This window comes from Aotus nancymaae, unplaced genomic scaffold (assembly GCF_030222135.1).
Source record: "Aotus nancymaae isolate 86718 unplaced genomic scaffold, 86718_ANA_hifiasm-v0.15.2.pri h1tg000014l, whole genome shotgun sequence".
Taxonomy (NCBI): Eukaryota; Metazoa; Chordata; class Mammalia; order Primates; family Aotidae; genus Aotus; species Aotus nancymaae.
The window spans coordinates 60,363,607-60,378,666 of NW_026988425.1; the positions used below are offsets into that span (position 1 = coordinate 60,363,607).

The 15,060-nt window shown below is 35.9% G+C and overlaps 1 protein-coding gene across 4 annotated transcripts in view; it reads left to right on the forward strand.

The window, feature by feature from the left end:
• Positions 1–15,060, forward strand: part of SREK1 (splicing regulatory glutamic acid and lysine rich protein 1) — a 43,131-nt gene that overhangs the window by 16,314 nt on the left and 11,757 nt on the right. For 3 of the 4 annotated variants that reach the window (XM_012462246.2, XM_012462247.3, XM_012462248.3), the window contains 6 exons: positions 1,959–2,123; positions 2,262–2,440; positions 3,650–3,780; positions 4,635–4,749; positions 10,625–10,744; positions 11,155–11,535. In XM_012462246.2, coding sequence (XP_012317669.1) covers positions 1,959–2,123; positions 2,262–2,440; positions 3,650–3,780; positions 4,635–4,749; positions 10,625–10,744; positions 11,155–11,535 — 1,091 coding nt within the window. Of the gene's footprint in view, positions 1–1,958; positions 2,124–2,261; positions 2,441–3,649; positions 3,781–4,634; positions 4,750–10,624; positions 10,745–11,154; positions 11,536–15,060 lie in introns of those variants that run through there. The other variant, XM_021673204.2, reaches the window with a different exon arrangement.

Sequence of the window (15,060 nt, forward strand, 5' to 3'; positions counted from 1 at the left end):
CCTGAACCCAGGAGGCGGAGGTTGCAGTGAGCCGAGATCGCGCCATTGCACTCCAGCCTGGGTAACGAGCGAAACTCCATCTCAAAAAAAAAAAAGAAAAAGAAAATCAGTTATTAAAACTCAGTATTTTAGATAACGTGGAGGATCTAGGTAACTATTTCTCAGTTAATGAGGCCTAAATCTCTTTAAAATACATGGAATGATCCACAACTTTGGTAATGGGAAAAAGTATCTCAGAGAAGCCTTTGTCTGATACTGAGAAAATATAACAAGGTGAAAACATGGCAAAAATGTTTTTCTGTTAGCTATGCAGAATTAAGTCATAACTTATTAATGCCTCCTTTGTGATGTCCAAGTGGGATTAAAAAGAAGATATTACTATTACTGGCTCCTGGTTTTTGTTTAAAAAATTCTGACCATATTTATTTTAAAAGAAGTGCCATTTTTCTTCAAAAACTAACCTAAAACAAAATATAACGCTTGCCTAAATTGGAAGTTGAATCCAGCTTAATGATGGGGATAGGGAGTGAACTAATAAATGAGCTATGTGTTTATGGTTAATTTATCTAGATTGTAAAAGTGGTTTCTGAAACTATGAAGTGCAAAATTACAGATTTGTAGTTTTACATTACATTGCTATGCTAAAGACCTGCATTCTTATTTTTTGGGGGAAGTGTATTTTAATTGAACTTAGGTGTAAAGGAACAGAATGGTAGTCAGTATGGTTGAAGTATAGTGAGGATCATGAGTGTTTGAGATTGGAGGGGATAGATAGGACACAGATTGTGGTAGGGCTTTTTAGACCATGTAAAGCGGTTTGAATTTTATTCTTAAGGTAATTAGAAACCATTGATGGGTTTTAAGCAGGGATATGACATGATTTGACATGTTTTAGAAAGATCAGATTGGCTGCTGTGATGATAAGTGGTGTTGATTTCATAAACTTGTGTTTTCACCTTTAGGAAGTGCTATTATTTAACAGTTGTTAAATATTAGTAGTTCCATACTGTATTTGTATATATAGTCAGTCATTAATGGTCATTATGTTCTCTAATAGCATAAGTGGAAATGAAGAGTGTCTTTTTTTTTCTTGAAAGCTCTTGAATTCTGTATTTGTGAATTCACTTAGTAGGTAAAAATTTTTTTTAAATCCCCAAATCAACAGTTGCAGTGCTTTTGTGGTCATTTGTGGACATACACAGTGATGAAAAATTTGAGTCCGTCTATATGCATGTTCGCATAGGAGGTCAAAGTCTTCTTGTTTTGGCACTCAGACTGTAAACAAGCATGCAGTCTGTTTAGGGCTATGTTTTTTGAATTGTTGTGCTTTTTGTTGGTGATTTTGCTGTTAATGTTGGCCCACAACTATAGTGCTAAAGTGCTGTGTAGTGTTCCTAAGTGCAGGAAGATTGTGAAGTACCTCATGGTGAAAATATTAAATACGTGTATTAGATAAGCTTCATTTAGATCTGAGTTACAGTGCTGCTGGCTGTGAGTTCAGTGTTAATGAATTGACGATATATAACAGCTAAGGTGTCTTTAAACAGAAGCACATATAAAATAAGGTTAAACATTTTATTAGTTAGTGTAAGTGTGACCAGAGGCTCGTAGTAGGAATTTCACCCTGTATTTTTCCTGGGAATAATTGTTCAATATTCAGTAATTCATTGTTTGTGGAAACTTTATAGAACATAGCTACCTCAAATAATGAGAAACTGCCTGTTTTTAGGGTCAAGTTTAAAAATGGCTAAAATATTCAGACAAGAAATATATTTCAAATTACATTTAAAACGAATGTGACCTTATTTTAATAAGTCAGACATACACTTAAAGTTTGGAGTCCCTAGTCTCCTTTCATTCTGGTTGAGTTAGTTCATTCTTTTCCAGATTAGAGAATGGTTATTTTGGATACTAATAGAAAATATGTGTTTTGTGTTTTTTTAATCTTCTCTCAATAGCTTGGTGTTTCACTTAGCAGTTTGGGAGCTATACCAGCAGCAGCACTAGACCCCAACATTGCAACACTTGGAGAGATACCACAGCCACCACTTATGGGAAATGTGGATCCTTCCAAAATAGATGAAATTAGGAGAACGGTTTATGTTGGAAATTTGAATTCCCAGGTAACTAATTTAAGAAGAAACAAAGCAGTAGCCCTTATTCTTTTTCTCTTCTTAAAAATCCTATCAGTGGATACAGTAATATTTACCTGATTTTTAAAAATGAATATATTTTATCGAAGTGTCACTTTGTTTCCTTAGACAACGACAGCTGATCAACTACTTGAATTTTTTAAACAAGTTGGAGAAGTGAAGTTTGTGCGGATGGCAGGTGATGAGACTCAGCCAACTCGGTTTGCTTTTGTGGAATTTGCAGACCAAAATTCTGTACCAAGGGCCCTTGCTTTTAATGGAGTTATGTTTGGAGACAGACCACTGAAGTAAGAAATCCTAAACAAAGAAATTTTAATGATTTTGAAAAAATTTAAAGTATTTTTGATGTAATTAAGGCTTTTTTTTTTCTTTTTAATAGTAATTGGCAATTTGTGGAAAGGAAGACTTTGTGTTAAGTATAAATGAAATACCTGCGATACTTACCATTTTAGTCTTTAAATTCCTTTATTTAGAGACATTTATTTTCTCATTTTCTGTTTTCTAGGGTCTAATTCAATGTTCACATTATTTATATACCCTGCATAACGGTTGTAGGTCTTTTTCCTAATAAGTCGGGTTGGTTTTATATTATGACTCTAGAGTAATTGAGCAACTTAACATGTGGGTTTAATTATAGTACTTCCAGTAATAACTGGTAAATTCAAAATACACAGAAGGAAATTATAAGTGCCTAGAAATGTTTTAAACCAGACATTTTGACTTTTAAGGTTTGATTATATCCTTGTTGGTAAAATGTTGATACAGCCTTCGAGATACTCCAGATCAGAAATTCTATTTTCATGCAGATTATTGAGGCAAATAAAGTTTTGCTTGAATTTCATAAATTGCTTTAGTTACACAATTTGATAGGATTTTTCTGTTAAAGGATAAGTAACTATTTTTAGTGGATACTTGTCTTCCAAGTGTGGAAGAGAGAAAGCAAGGCACATAACATCCATTCATGTGCATCAGAGAAGTCACTCTTACCTGTAGAGGAAGAGTTTTATCAGATGCCTTGCACATTCAAAGCTGTTTCTGACTCAGCTATGGTTCAAGGTTGGTTAAAAAGGTGTACATAATATAATAATATACACATAGCTTTCCTTTCATTCTTCTAGAGTGTACAGGATATCAATAAGATCTTTTGATCTGAAAATAGAAATGATTCATTTTCATATTGGTATCAACATTTTAATCTATTTTAATTTTAAGCTATGGAAAAGCACTTATCTAGTCTGTTTGAATTAAGTTAGCTAGGGTTCAATTTTTCTTTTTTCCCTGCTTTTGGTTGTATTAGCAAGGAATGATAGGAAATGGGGATGAGAGATTAATCATGGTTTTGAGGTTGCTTTTAGTTGTTCTGTATTTAGCTATATCATTCTTAATGTGCTTCTGAGGTGTCCTCAAATTTATAAATATGTGTATCATTTAAACATTTGTTTCATGTTTTATAAAATGTGGTGTGTATTTGTGATATGCTAATATTTTTGATTTAGAATAAATCACTCCAACAATGCAATAGTAAAACCCCCTGAGATGACACCTCAGGCTGCAGCTAAGGAGTTAGAAGAAGTAATGAAGCGAGTACGAGAAGCTCAGTCATTTATCTCAGCAGCTATTGAACCAGGTAAGGCCATAATGTTGTTACATAGGTCATAGTTTAAAGACCATAGAATCTTAGAACTGGAAGGAATTTTAGAAATCATTTTGTTCAGTCACTTCATTTTATAAACAAGAAGACTGAAACTCAAGAAATAGTAAGTAGCATACTCATGTGAAAAAACAACATAGCACAAATCTTTTCCTGTGATACTGAATTGAGACACTTTAGTCTGAGCTAATCAGCTCTGTATTTTCATAGCAAAATCAGTGCTCAAAAGTTATTTACTGAAAGCAAAAATGTTATCGTAAGGCTAAAAACAGTAAATATATGTAAAATGTTATGATACAGCAGGTTTACTTTTCCTCAAAATTTTACTTTTAAAAATAGAAAAGAGAGCCCATGATTTAGAAAAAAATACAGATACTGTGTTTTAGCAAGGTAAAAAGGAGTACCTATTCAAACTTTTGTGTTGCTAATGAAAATAATTTTAAAACCCATTCTAAAAACATCTAGGTGGTTTACATTTGAGCAGATTTTCTAAATCAACACAGAATTTAAGCTTCAATTCTAGCAGAGTAAATGGAGAAAGGACTTAAAATCACTGTCACAGGAATTACAGACATGTTATAATCGTACGTTACGGCAGCAACAAAATATTACGAACAGCTGTTTATAATCATCTGGTTTATATGTACTGCTGCAGGGTGGCTGCACTCAACGAGTTTATGCAATGACTTTCTTGGATGTTTCTGAAGGAGGAGGATGTACAGAGAGTAGGCCCCTTGCACTATATGTGGTACATTCCACTTGTGCCTGATTATTAACTGGGATCTTTAATTGTTCTGAGCTTACACTGCAAAGTGGTTTTTTCCTCCCAGAGTCTGGAAAGAGCAATGAAAGAAAAGGCGGTCGATCTCGTTCCCATACTCGCTCAAAATCCAGGTCTAGCTCAAAATCCCATTCTAGAAGGAAAAGATCACAATCAAAACACAGGTGAGAATTTCTGCTGTTATGTTTAAATTTTATTTTAGTTTTGTATTTAAAATATTAAAAATTCTTGAGTTTTTGTCAAAATATCAGAATTTAGAAATTTCAGTAGTGTACACCTGAAGTGTGATTACCATTAAATATTGTTCTAATTGTAATACTGTAGTTGAGAATGAAATTTTGTCTAATGATATTTAATTTTTAAATGTGACTTATCTTTATTTTTAGAAGTTAGTTTTGTGTCCAAAGATACTCTGTTTCAGATTTTTCTAAGAGTAAACTAGTCCTTATATAGAAGTGACAAAAGTTGTTTTCATTCTTCATATTGAGAAAAGAGAACATATTTCTGTAAGTTGCAGCTTTTTTGTTTTCTTTTTCCAGTCCACTCCAGGTCTGGGGAGCACCATCCCAGATCTTAGTTTCAAGCACTTCCCTATTTTCAGTACCGTGTATCCAGTGGAACATTTTGAGTCCTTGGTATTACTGGTGATAAGAGCCTCCTCTGCCCACTTTTGGACCTGAAACCCAGGAGTAACTTGCAGTTTCGGCTTCAGTTGTAGTACTTTGCTTAAGCTGTGTTTGTCTTATTTTTGATCATAGCTTTATCCTTTCGACTTTCTTTATCAGTCATTTCTTTGTCTTTGGTATAAAGGGGACCTCAAAATGCAAACTTGGCAATACCATCTTAATTGGAAGTACCCTGAAGATCGTTACTAAAGTTACAAATTTTGTTGTCTTTTTTAAGGTATAGAGGGGGCTGTTGTTGAATGTGAAAGGATGTATAGTGGATCCTAATTGCATGTTGGATGTGTACATATGTATCTCTTGAGAGAGCAGGGAGGGAAGAGTATTTGTGCATATTGTTAGGGATTTTAAAGAAGGAGAAAAGGATTTGGGGGAGGGAAAAAAGGAACCAGTTTGTTGTATATTGTTTCACCAGCAGGCTTAGTTTACTTTGTTTCTTTTTTTTTGTTGTTGTTGTTGTTGTTGATCAAGGAGATTCAAAGAAGAATGAGGAAAATAGTATGTTCTTTCTTGGATTCTGTATCTGGTGTATATTTGTCTATTCTTACTTTGCAAAAATCTCCTTTGGAATATGGTTTTACTGCCTTTATTCAAGGTCTTACCACTTTTCAGAACCAAGTGAAGGAGGTTGTTGCATGTATAAGAAATAAGGCAGTGCAGCAGAAGCCAGTATCAGGAAAGGAAGGTGGAACAGAAGTTGCAGCGGTACTAGACTATGGATATTTCCATATATTGACAGGATGTGGTGAGGGTAAAGGAGATCAAGGAAAAATAAAATTAGGCTGAAGAGTAATGTTACAATTTCCTTTCTGAGGAAGACCAATGATCTGAATCTCATATTGTGTTGATTGTAAGAGAGAGCTAATGTCCAAGACTGGAGCAAGCCAAAACTTGATGATTAATAACATTGTTGTTTCTTTGATGATCTATGTGAAGTTTTATGTGCTTTTTGAAATTATAGCAAATAATTTTGCTGTCTACTTTAAGGTTTTTGTTTTAAGTATATTCAGATATTTCTTACCTCCAAGGGTTAGTGGGGGAGGAGTTACACAGTCTAAATTGAAATTTGTTGATTAGCATTCTTATTTATGAGAGTATTTTTGTGTAGCTCTGTCTAAACAAATGTACCCAAAATGTCCACATAGCATTAGAAATTGTGTGCATTTGTTTTTGTTTTTTTTGAGATGTAGTCTCAGTCTGTTGCCCAGGCTGGAGTGCTGTGGCATGATCTCAGCTCACTGCAGCCTCCACCTCCAGGCTCAAGTGATCCTCCTACCTCAGCTTCCCAAGTAGCTGAGACCACAGATGTGTACCACCACGCCTGGCTAACTTTGTATTTTTTGTAGAGACTGGGTTTCATCATGCTGCCCAGGTTGGTCTCGAAGTCCTTAGCTCAAGTGATCCTCCTGCCTTGGCCTCCCAAAGTGCTGGGATTACAGGCATGGTATATATGTTCTTAACTGGCATGTATGCATACATACATATTTTTGTCAGCATATTCTGGTTTTGTGCATGCATGTGGAAGCATGTAGCCTTAAGTTCATAAACAAATACAAAAGAGGATGACTTCTCTTTAAATGAGAAAAAAAAATTCCTTACCTAAAAACATTTAACTTAAAGATTCTGACCTGGAAGGATCTGCTATCCCTCAGAAATCAGGGAGGGGCTGATAAGCCTTTCTTGACTTTTCTTCCTGTGCTAGTGGGAGTTGATGCCCCTGGGTCTCGTCCTGACCTATTAGACTTAGCAGGAGTGTGGGTTGCAGGAACCCTTTAACTTAAAGGGCCACCTTCTACTTTTTCACTGTTTTCACATGCTTCTAGAGTCATTTTTCCTGCCTCCCAGCCCTTCCCCACAACCTTTCCCTGTTCTTTCCTTTTTATGGTAAGAGAGAGGAAGGGGTTTCTTGTCACTGTGACCTTGTCTAGGATTTGGGAAGTATGTTTCCATTTTGTCCAAGTTTTGATGCCTGTTTTATTTATTGAGACATAGAAAAGATGGATAGTACTATAATTGTTATAATTTCAAATAACCTTTATAGATTAGCACAGAACTATAAGACATTTTATAATGTTTTAATGGAAAACAACTGATTTACAAATGAACTTTGAGGCAACATAATGGTAAGTTGCTGTTTATTTACAGTTTAATTTAAAAATATGATTTTGTGTTCAGAATAATACAATTTCTCATTAAAAATGAGAGCTATTAATGATAAATCTTTAGTTAGATTAGATCTGCTCTTGACTACTTTTAGCGTTCTTGTTTTTTTTTTTTTTTTTGATTGAGACAGTCTTGCTCTGTTGCCAGGTTGGAGTGCAGTAGTGCAATCTTGGCTGACTGCAACCTTCGCCTCCTGGGTTCAAGCAATGCTCCTGCCTCAGTCTCCTGAATAGCTGGGACTACAGGCGCGTGCCACCATGCCTGTTTAATTTTTGTACTTTTAGTAGAGACGGGGTTTCACCACGTTGGCCAGGATGGTCTTGATCTCTTGACCTTGTGATCCGCCCGCCTCAGCCTTCCAAAGTGCTGGGATTACAGGCATGAGCCACCACACCTGACCTACTTTTAGCATTCTTAATCAGAAAAATACTAGTGGGTAAGATTGACATGAAAATATTAATGTCACAGTTAAAATGTAATTACTCTTAGGCACTGTCTTTTGCTCAGCTACAGGGTAAGGTTGGAAGCCAAGTGATCAGTGCTTTTTATTATTAACATATTTGTGAGAGCTATTATTTTTTTAAATAAGTTTTTTGTTTAAAGTTGGAAAACATTGCTTTGAGAAAAGCAGATTATATTTTTAGCAAGGACAAGTTAAAATAGAAATCTTACAGTAAGACTTTTTATTAAGTATATAGAAGCAAAGGCACTTTAAAAGATTACCCTTTATGGGGATCTGTAAATGGACTAATAGTGTTCTCAGTTTTGCAGTTTTGCCTTAACATCTACTCCTTAACCTTCATGTCTCTTAAATTACTAGTGATAAAGATTTTCAGCAAGCTATGAATTAACTTCTGGTATTAAAAACGTGGTATGTGATTTCTTATCTGGGGTCTTTGGAAAAAAATAATGTGGTATGTTGAACCAAATGAGGCTAAAAAAATTTATGGTATGAAGACAATTGTATATTATTATTACTATTATTATTACTTTTTGAGATGGAGTCTTACTCTCGTCAGGCTGGAGTGCAGTGGTGCGATCTCATCTCACCGCAACCTCGGCCTCTCAGGCGATTCTCCTGTCTCAGCTTCCTGAGTAGCTGGGATTACAGGCGCATGCCACCAGGCTCAGCTAATTTTTGTATTTTTAGTAGAGATGGGTTTCACCGTGTTGGCCAGGATTGTCTCTATCTCTTGACTTCGTGATCTGCCCACCTTGGCCTCCCAAAGTGCTGGGATTATTGATGTGAGCCACCATGCCTGGCCAATTGTATATTATTTTTAAAGACAAATAGTAGATGACTAGTTTAAATGGAAATTAACTATTGGAATTTTGATTTGTAATGTTAGTTAATGTTCTAATCAGCATTTTGACTAACTGAAAAATGTGTTTAAAAACAAAAATCCAAGATTTTTGTTATTATTGTCTGGAGATTTTCCTGGTTTCAAAGCATACCACATGCATGGTCTTTTTCTTTTTTTCTTTTTTTTGAGGAGGAGTCTCACTCTGTTTCCCAGGCTGGAGTGCAGTGGCACGATCTCGACCCACTGTAGCCTCTACCCCCCGGGTTCGAGTGATTGTCCCACCTCAGCCTCCCTATTAAGTGAGACTACAGGTGCATACCACCATGCCCAGCTGATTTTTATGTTTTTAGTAGAAATGGGGTTTCACCATGTTGTCAAGGCTGATCGACCTCAAGTGATCCGCCTGCCTTGGCCTCCCAAAGTGCTGGGATTACAGGCATGAGCCACTGTGCCTGCCTCAACTATATGTATTTCTTTTACTGATATTTTCTCTAACTTAATTTATTAAAACATGACTATCAAGATGAGTTTTAACTGTATAAAGCATACTTATGGAAGTTCATTCAGCTTCCTTGGAATACATACATAAGGATATAATTTAAAGTTTACATATATGTTAACTTTTAATGGTGATAACATTGAGAGTTAAGAGTTTTAAACATTTACTCTGTGCTAGAGAATACTGCACAGTTTTACATATATCATCAGTTTTAATCCTCATGGCAGCCCTAAGAGATATAGGTATGATTCCTACTCCACTTTATAGAGGAAGAAACTCAGGCTTGGAGAGGTTAACTGACTAGCCAGAGTTCTCACAGGTAGTGTGTGACGTTCAGAGCCAGATTGTCAGACTCCAAAGCTGTTGAGTCTAATCACTTTGCTATTTTAAGTTGTGTGCATCTATTTTGTTACATTTTAATAAGTAGTTCCTAGGATACCTCATTATGAAAAAAATCACATTCTCAAAAAATTCTTTCAGTGAGAAAGGGGGCCTAGTCAAAATTGGAATAACAGTTACTTTTCCTGCAACTAAACATTTCCTGCAGTTAAAGGTTTCTTTTCATACAGGTTGAGACTCTCAAATTTAAAAATCTGAAATGCAAAAGGCTTCAAAATCCAAAACTTTTTGAACGCTTTCATGATGCTCAAAGGAAATGCTTGCTTGGAGCGTTTTGGATTTTTCAGTTGTGTGTTTGGGATGCTCAACCGATTGGGGGTGTGTGTGTGTGTGTGTGTGTGTGTGTGTGTGTAATGCAAATATTCCAAAATCTCCCAAAATGTGAAATTCAAAACACTTCTGGTTCTGAGCATTTCAGGTAAGGATACTCAACTGTTAGCTATGATTATAGTTACCGCTGTGAAATCAAGGCATTGCAAATCCGATATTTGATTATATCTAGTTTTAACTTACAAGTAATGATTTTTATTTCCTGTCACACTAGCGCTATCATTAGTACTGTGCTCCTTATACATTCTTCTTGTTTGTTACGACAAACAGTACACATTCACAGGAACTATTGAACCATGTAGCCACTACTCCCTGTCATGATGTGTTATGACCAGATTATGTGCAAGTCAACAGGGAAAAATCTTCTATACTAATTTGAGGCATAAAATGACTAGCAAAAGAAAGCCACATCCGAAAATATACGAATAACTGTTAAATTCTTTGTTTCTATCTCTGTTCTAGACAAGGAAATATCCTGTAAAGTTTCCAGTAGACGTATTTTAGATTTTGTAACTAAAGTATTAGTTAAGAGAAAATTTTAAAATATTGTTAGATACTGTTAGGACAGATTTTAAAGTTTCTTGTTTGAAAGATCGTTAATTCTTAAAGGTTGAAATTCTAAGAATAAGTTTTGCTATTCTAACAATTTGTTTTTCTTTAGGAGTAGATCCCATAATAGATCACGTTCAAGACAGAAAGACAGACGTAGATCTAAGAGCCCACATAAAAAACGCTCTAAATCAAGGGAGAGACGGAAGTCAAGGAGTCGTTCACGTTCACGGTGAGTTTTAAATAAATGAAAAATAATTTTCTTTTTCCTCAGAGTCCTATTAGTGCTAAGGGATAATATTTTAATTGGCTTCATTTGTTAAAAATCTGTTGTGGTTTAGGTTTTTAATGAGAGAAATTAAACTTTTTGTCTTACTGTTTTAGTAATCTAGGATTAATATTGATTGCCATTGATTTGAATCTGATGTCTGTGTGACTCATGAGGTTTCCAGACTACTCAATTCAGCTTGTGTAATATAATAGCCTTGTTAGCAGCTTCTTGTACACCTGAGCTATATAAAAATTTATATGTAAATGTTTGTAGCTACTATAAATTGTTTTGTGTTGGTAATTGTTGGAGAGGTCTTTTTGTAGGAGGTAGAATTATTTTAGTCACAAATTTATGTATTTTTGTTTTTAAAGGGACAAGAGAAAAGACACTCGAGAAAAGATCAAGGAAAAGGAAAGAGTGAAAGAGAAAGACAGAGAAAAGGAGAGGGAAAAGGAGAGAGAGAGGGAAAAGGAACGTGAAAAAGAAAAGGAACGGGCTAAAAACAAAGATAAAGACCGGGACAAAGAACGGGAAAAGGACCGGGAAAAAGACAAGGAAAAGGACAGAGAGAAAGAACGGGAAAAAGAGCATGAAAAAGATCGAGACAAAGAGAAGGAAAAGGAACAGGACAAAGAAAAGGAACGAGAAAAAGACAGATCCAAAGAGATAGATGAAAAAAGAAAGAAGGATAAAAAATCCAGAACACCACCCAGGAGTTATAATGCATCGCGAAGATCTCGTAGTTCCAGCAGGTTTGATAATGCTTAATTTTTACCAAGGGGTTTGCTGATGACAATTGGAAACAAATTTTTACGGAGGGAGAAAAGTTACTCTATGCAAATGGAACCTGTAAAGTAATGTAAGAACATTTTTTTCTGATTTCAGAGTAGACATTTCTCTAGCAGAGGGAGTGCCACTTGAATCTGTGTGGAGAAACAGATGATGTGGCCCACATTATTTGAAAAGTTTTAGCTATTCTTTGTAACAACTATTTTAATAGAATATTAGTAATTGTTATTTTCTTAGAGGGTGGGATGGCAGGGAAAGATGCTTTTTTAAAAAACACATTAGGGGCTGGGCGCTGTGGCTCATGCCTGTAATCCCAGCACTTTGGGAGGCCGAGGCAGGCAGATCATGAGGTCAAGAGATTGAGACCATCCTGAGGCCAACATGGTGAAACCCCATCTCTACTAAAAAATACAAAAATTAGCTGGGTGTGGTGGCACGCGCCTGTGGTCCCAACTACTTGGGTTCCTGAGGCAGGAACATTGCTTGAACCCAGGAGGCGGAGGTTGCAGTGAGCCGAGCTTGTGCCACTGCACTCCAGCCTGGCTCCTGGTAACAGAGCAAGACTCTGTCTCCAAAAAAAAAACCCACATTACGAATTTGCCTCTTAGGCTTTTTCTAGCCTTTTTTGAATGGTGTGATAAATTTTAATATGCAAAATGATTTCTGAAGTTGCAGTGTTAGTCCTCTTTGTCACCTAAGTTAATTTTTACCTTTATTTTGTTAAGTGCATAACATTTAAATTTTGGTTCTGTTTTATTTGGTCGGTTTTAAGGGTTAGATTTTTTTCCTTGAAACTTATTTCAGTTTATTATAGGTATACTACCACCAGGTGGCAGCAGGTTGCCATAGTACCAGCTGTAAAATGAGAACAACCTTGAGATTTCAGATTATCTAAACCCACATCCTTACTTAAGATGATACCATGACTATAAAAGGAAACTTCTAACTTGTATTACACTATCTTAAAAATATTAAATACATAAGCAAATTTTAAAGGTATTTTTAAGATTTTTTTAATAGAAAATAATTTGAGTTAAAGGAATATATGTTTCCCATTTTTAAAGTAGTTTATTCCTAATACTAGCCTTTGACTAGGTAATAAGAGATAATCGTAGACACTTATTGTGCACTTTACTATATGCCAGACATGATGTCAGCAGACTTTTTCTTGTGTCACCTTCTTTAATCTTCACAACAGGCCTGGGAGAAGATTATTATCACTGTTTTAAAACATGAGGAAGCTGATGCTTTGTATCAGAAGTATATAGTAGCCCTTTTCCTTTATTTTAGAGATTAAGTTTGAGAATTCTCTCACTACTACTTGCTACTTACTTTTAAAAACTACCTCAGAAGCATAAAATTGAAAGCAATAGTACATTTTGTTAAAACAATGCTTAAAATAAGCAGATCGCAGCTGGATTTCAGCACATTGAACCACAAATTGAAGAATTAATGTAACCTCCTTTGCTGTGGGTATCAGTTTGAGCCTTGTAACTGCACCTTTACTGCAAAGCGACTTCTATTGATTCTGTGTCACACATGTCTTTGTGTTTCTGTGATTGTTTGTTTACCTTTCACAGCACCAAATACTGTTTTAATTCCTTTTTGATAACTTGAATTTACTTTTTCTGATGACATGGAAATGTTTAATTTTTTTCTTGGGCCATTTTAAGTTGTTTGGTGTAGAGGAAAGTTCACATGTTCACATTAATTCCTAAATATTTATGTTTTTTTTTTTGAGATGGAATCTTGCTCTGTTGCCCAGGCTGGAGTGCGATGTGATTTTGGCTCACTGCAACCTCTGCCTCCTAGGTGCAAGTGATTCTCATACCTCAGCCTCCTGAGTAGCTGGGATTACAGGTGTACACCACTATGCTTGGCTAAGTTTTGTATTTTTAGTGGAGGTGGAGTTTCACCATGTTGGCCAGGCTGATCTTGAACTACTGGGCTTAAGTGATCTGCCCCTCCTTGGCTTCCCAAAGTGCCAGAATTGCAGGCGTGAGTCACTGCACCTAGTTCAAATATATTCTTCAGTAATATCTGAGGCCTCGAGAATAAAAGATAACTGGCATTAGTTCGTGAAGGCTCAGCAATTTGGAATGTTTCATGCTTTCAGAAGAGCTTAGTAGAGAGTTAAAATTTCTTTCTTTTTTTTTTTTTTAAACTTTTTTTGAGAGTCTCACTTCATCACCCAAGCTGGAATGCAGTGGTGCGATCTTGGCTCACTGCCGCCTCCACCTGGATTCAAGCAATTCTCCTGCCTCAGCCGTCTGAGTAGCTGGGATTACAGGCATGTGCCACCACACCCAGCTAATTTTTGTATTTTTGGTAGAGACGGGGTTTCATCATGTTGGCCAGGCTGGTCTCGAACTCCTGACCTCAGCCTCCCAAAGTACTGGAATGATGGACTTGAGCCCTCGCGTCTGGCCAGGAGTTATAATTTCTTGTCTTTTAGCATTTTTCTACCTTTCAGATGTTCTGGTTGTTGACTAAACAGAAAATATTTTAACTGTTCAAAAAATAGTTTAGTTAATATTTTTATTTCTAACATTGTCTCCTAATTTATATTTTTAAAGAAAGTGATACTAAAAAAATTTTAATGCTTAAAAGTTACTGTCAATAAAGGTGACACCAAGAAAGGGAAGGAGAAAATATTTATTGAGTACCTACTGTGTGTTAGACTCTGTGCTTTGTACATTATAGATTTTATCCTAAATCCTCAACAACCTCATAAGACTTGAATTATTATTATTTTGTTTTTGAGATGGAGTCTCACACTGTCGCCCAGGCTGTGGTGCAGTGGCGCGATCTTGGCTCATTGTGTTCTGTACCTCTTGGGTTTAAGCAATTCTCCTGCCTCAGCCTCCCGAGTAGCTGGGACTACGGGCGTGCGCCTCCATGCCCTGCTAATTTTTTTGTATTTTTAATAGAGATTGGGATTTCACCATATTGGCCAGGATGGTCTTGATCTCCTGACCTCGTGATCCACCCCCCTCGGCCTCCCAAAGTGCTGGCATTACAGGCATGAGCCACTGCGCCCGGCCAAGACTTGAATTATTAATTGTCTTCATTTTTCAGGTGAAAAAAAATGGATCAGGTTAAGTAATATGACCTTAGTTATGTATCTGGGTAAGGTGTATAACTCAAATTTAAGTCTAAATCTGACTAACTCTAGTTGTTCACATAATTTCTTTCTCAAGTAATTGTCTAGATTGCTGCTGTCTATGGCGACTTTGTTCTCATTATTATCAGCTAGTAGGTATTAGACATCTACTTATACATAGTGCTTTCTGAACAAATAAGTAAAAGAATTAGTCTGATTAAGGCAGAACCACTTTGTATAATCTTAAAGTCTGGAATACACTAACATTTGCATGTTATGAAGAAAGTATTTTTGGTTCTTAGGCTGAGCTGTTAAGAGAATGGCATTGATTTAATGAAATAATGTATCTAATTTCCACATTACTTAGGAAATAGAATTTTGGAAT